Here is a 1,914-nt window from a genome sequence, read left to right on the forward strand (position 1 = left end):
AGAAAAATCACACACATGCGTTCACAGGGGAGTAAAAGCCGAGAGGCTACAAACTCCCCCACACACACTTCCCTAAGAGGGGAAAGTGACAGATGTGAGCAGCAGGTGGCTGCGCCGGCACGCACGCACGCACACGTCTCGAGTTCGAGATGGCGAGCAATCAAGACGTTTGTGACGCGCGCGCGGCCGCGACAGCTGCCGCCGCCGCGCTGGAGCCGTCTGATCGCTGTCCGGCGTCGCCTGCGCCGTCGGCGGCCCCATTGGACGCTCCACCTATGACGACTCGGCAACCCCTGGAGAACCACGAGTATATGACGACTACGCGCGACCTGGACGATGAGATGGAATACTCTACAGACCCTCCCCGTGAAGACTGCGCTGCCGGCGCCCCGCAGAGGGTGCTTCAGCGCAAGAGATCGGCTGTCACGTCAGCCAGTGACGACCAACACACTTCTGGTACGAGTGACGCTGGATTGAAGAAAACGCCACCTAAGAAGAGGGCGGCTCCACGACAGCGCACGCCCGTTGCCCCTGTACCTACTGCCAATCAGTGCGACGCCCTACAGGATGGCGCCGACTCTGAAGATCCCGACGAGCCTCCACCGCCGGTCGCCGACGATGCTACACATCGCTCCGGCCCTAAGCTGCCGCCGATTGTTATCGACTACCCTGACGATTATATGACGCTTCGGGACTGGCTCCAGGCCAACCTAAAAAATGCTTTTACCGCCAAACAATGCGGCGAAGACCGTCTGAAGCTGACCGTCGGCACCACTGAAGATTACGTGGCTGTCATGGACATGGTTGGTGCACGTGGGATACCCAACTACACCTTCCCCACTGTACGTCCAAAAGTTCTCAAGGTTGCCATGCGAGGCATACCGCTGAAGATGAAGGTGGACGCCTTTAAGGACGGCCTCATCACTACGGGTTTCGCGCCTACTGCAGCCACGCGGATGAAGATGCCTGGTACTCAGCGCCCCATCCCTTTGATGGAGATCGTGTTGCCTGATACGCCTGATAATAGGCAAATATACCAAGTCACTCGGTTTTATGACCTCTCGGTGACTGTCGAGATGTTACGCGCACGGAAGGGCCTCGTCCAATGCTACAATTGTCAGGAGCCGGACCACGCTTCCCGCCTATGTCGCATGAGGCCCCGTTGTGTCAAATGTGACGAGGGTCACCTCAGCCTGTAGTGTACCCGGTCCCGGGACGAACCGGCCACCTGTGCCCTGTGCAAGCGGGCTCATCCTGCGAGCTACCGCGGTTGTGCTGTTCACAAGGCAGCCAGCCGCCGCCAGCGTGGACTACCTCCCTTGCGGCAGACGTCCCGCTCCGATGGCCAACAGCAGCGGCGCCGAGCTGCGCCACCACCTGCTCCACCTGCTATTCCTCCGCGACAACCCGCCCAGCGGCACCTGCTTGCTGCTCGGGCAGACCTTGGCTACGCCGACGTCCTCCAGGGCCGGACGACGCCTCCTCCTGCCCCTGCTGTCCAGCCTCCGCGACGCTCTAAAGACGGGCCTGCTCCACCTGCTGCAGCTGATGACTTCATCGCGGTCTGGAATGAAGTCCAGGCCACCCTCGTGGCTGTCTCCGCCGCTCTGGCCCAGCTGCCGACCGCCATCACTGCTGCAGTCCATGCAGCCCTCCGAAGTTTCCCCACCGCCACGGCGTTCGCATCCACTGGCCATGGCTCACAACCTTAGGCGGCACAAGAACTTCACGGCTGTCATGTGGAACGCGAATGGCCTCTTCCCTGCGCTTCTCGAATTCCCGCAGTTCCTCCAGGATTACAGCGTGGATGTGTGTCTCCTCACCGAGGCACACCTCAAACCTGTCCTTCGAGCGAATGCCCCAAATTATGTCTGCTATCGCAACGACAGGCTGACGGCTGGCGGTGGGACAGCC

At 60.9% G+C, this 1,914-nt stretch overlaps 1 protein-coding gene across 1 annotated transcript; it reads left to right on the forward strand.

Annotated features, from left to right (window-relative positions):
* The first annotated feature begins 275 nt into the window (after nucleotides 1-275).
* On the forward strand, nucleotides 276-1,712 carry LOC124712441 (actin cytoskeleton-regulatory complex protein PAN1-like). The gene is made up of 2 exons (XM_047242736.1): nucleotides 276-608; nucleotides 1,329-1,712. Exons 1-2 carry the CDS (start codon nucleotides 276-278, stop codon nucleotides 1,710-1,712), a joined length of 717 nt encoding a protein of 238 aa, XP_047098692.1.
* Nucleotides 1,713-1,914: the final 202 nt, after the last annotated feature.

This window comes from Schistocerca piceifrons, chromosome 8, assembly GCF_021461385.2.
Source record: "Schistocerca piceifrons isolate TAMUIC-IGC-003096 chromosome 8, iqSchPice1.1, whole genome shotgun sequence".
In the NCBI taxonomy this organism is placed as follows: Eukaryota; Metazoa; Arthropoda; class Insecta; order Orthoptera; family Acrididae; genus Schistocerca; species Schistocerca piceifrons.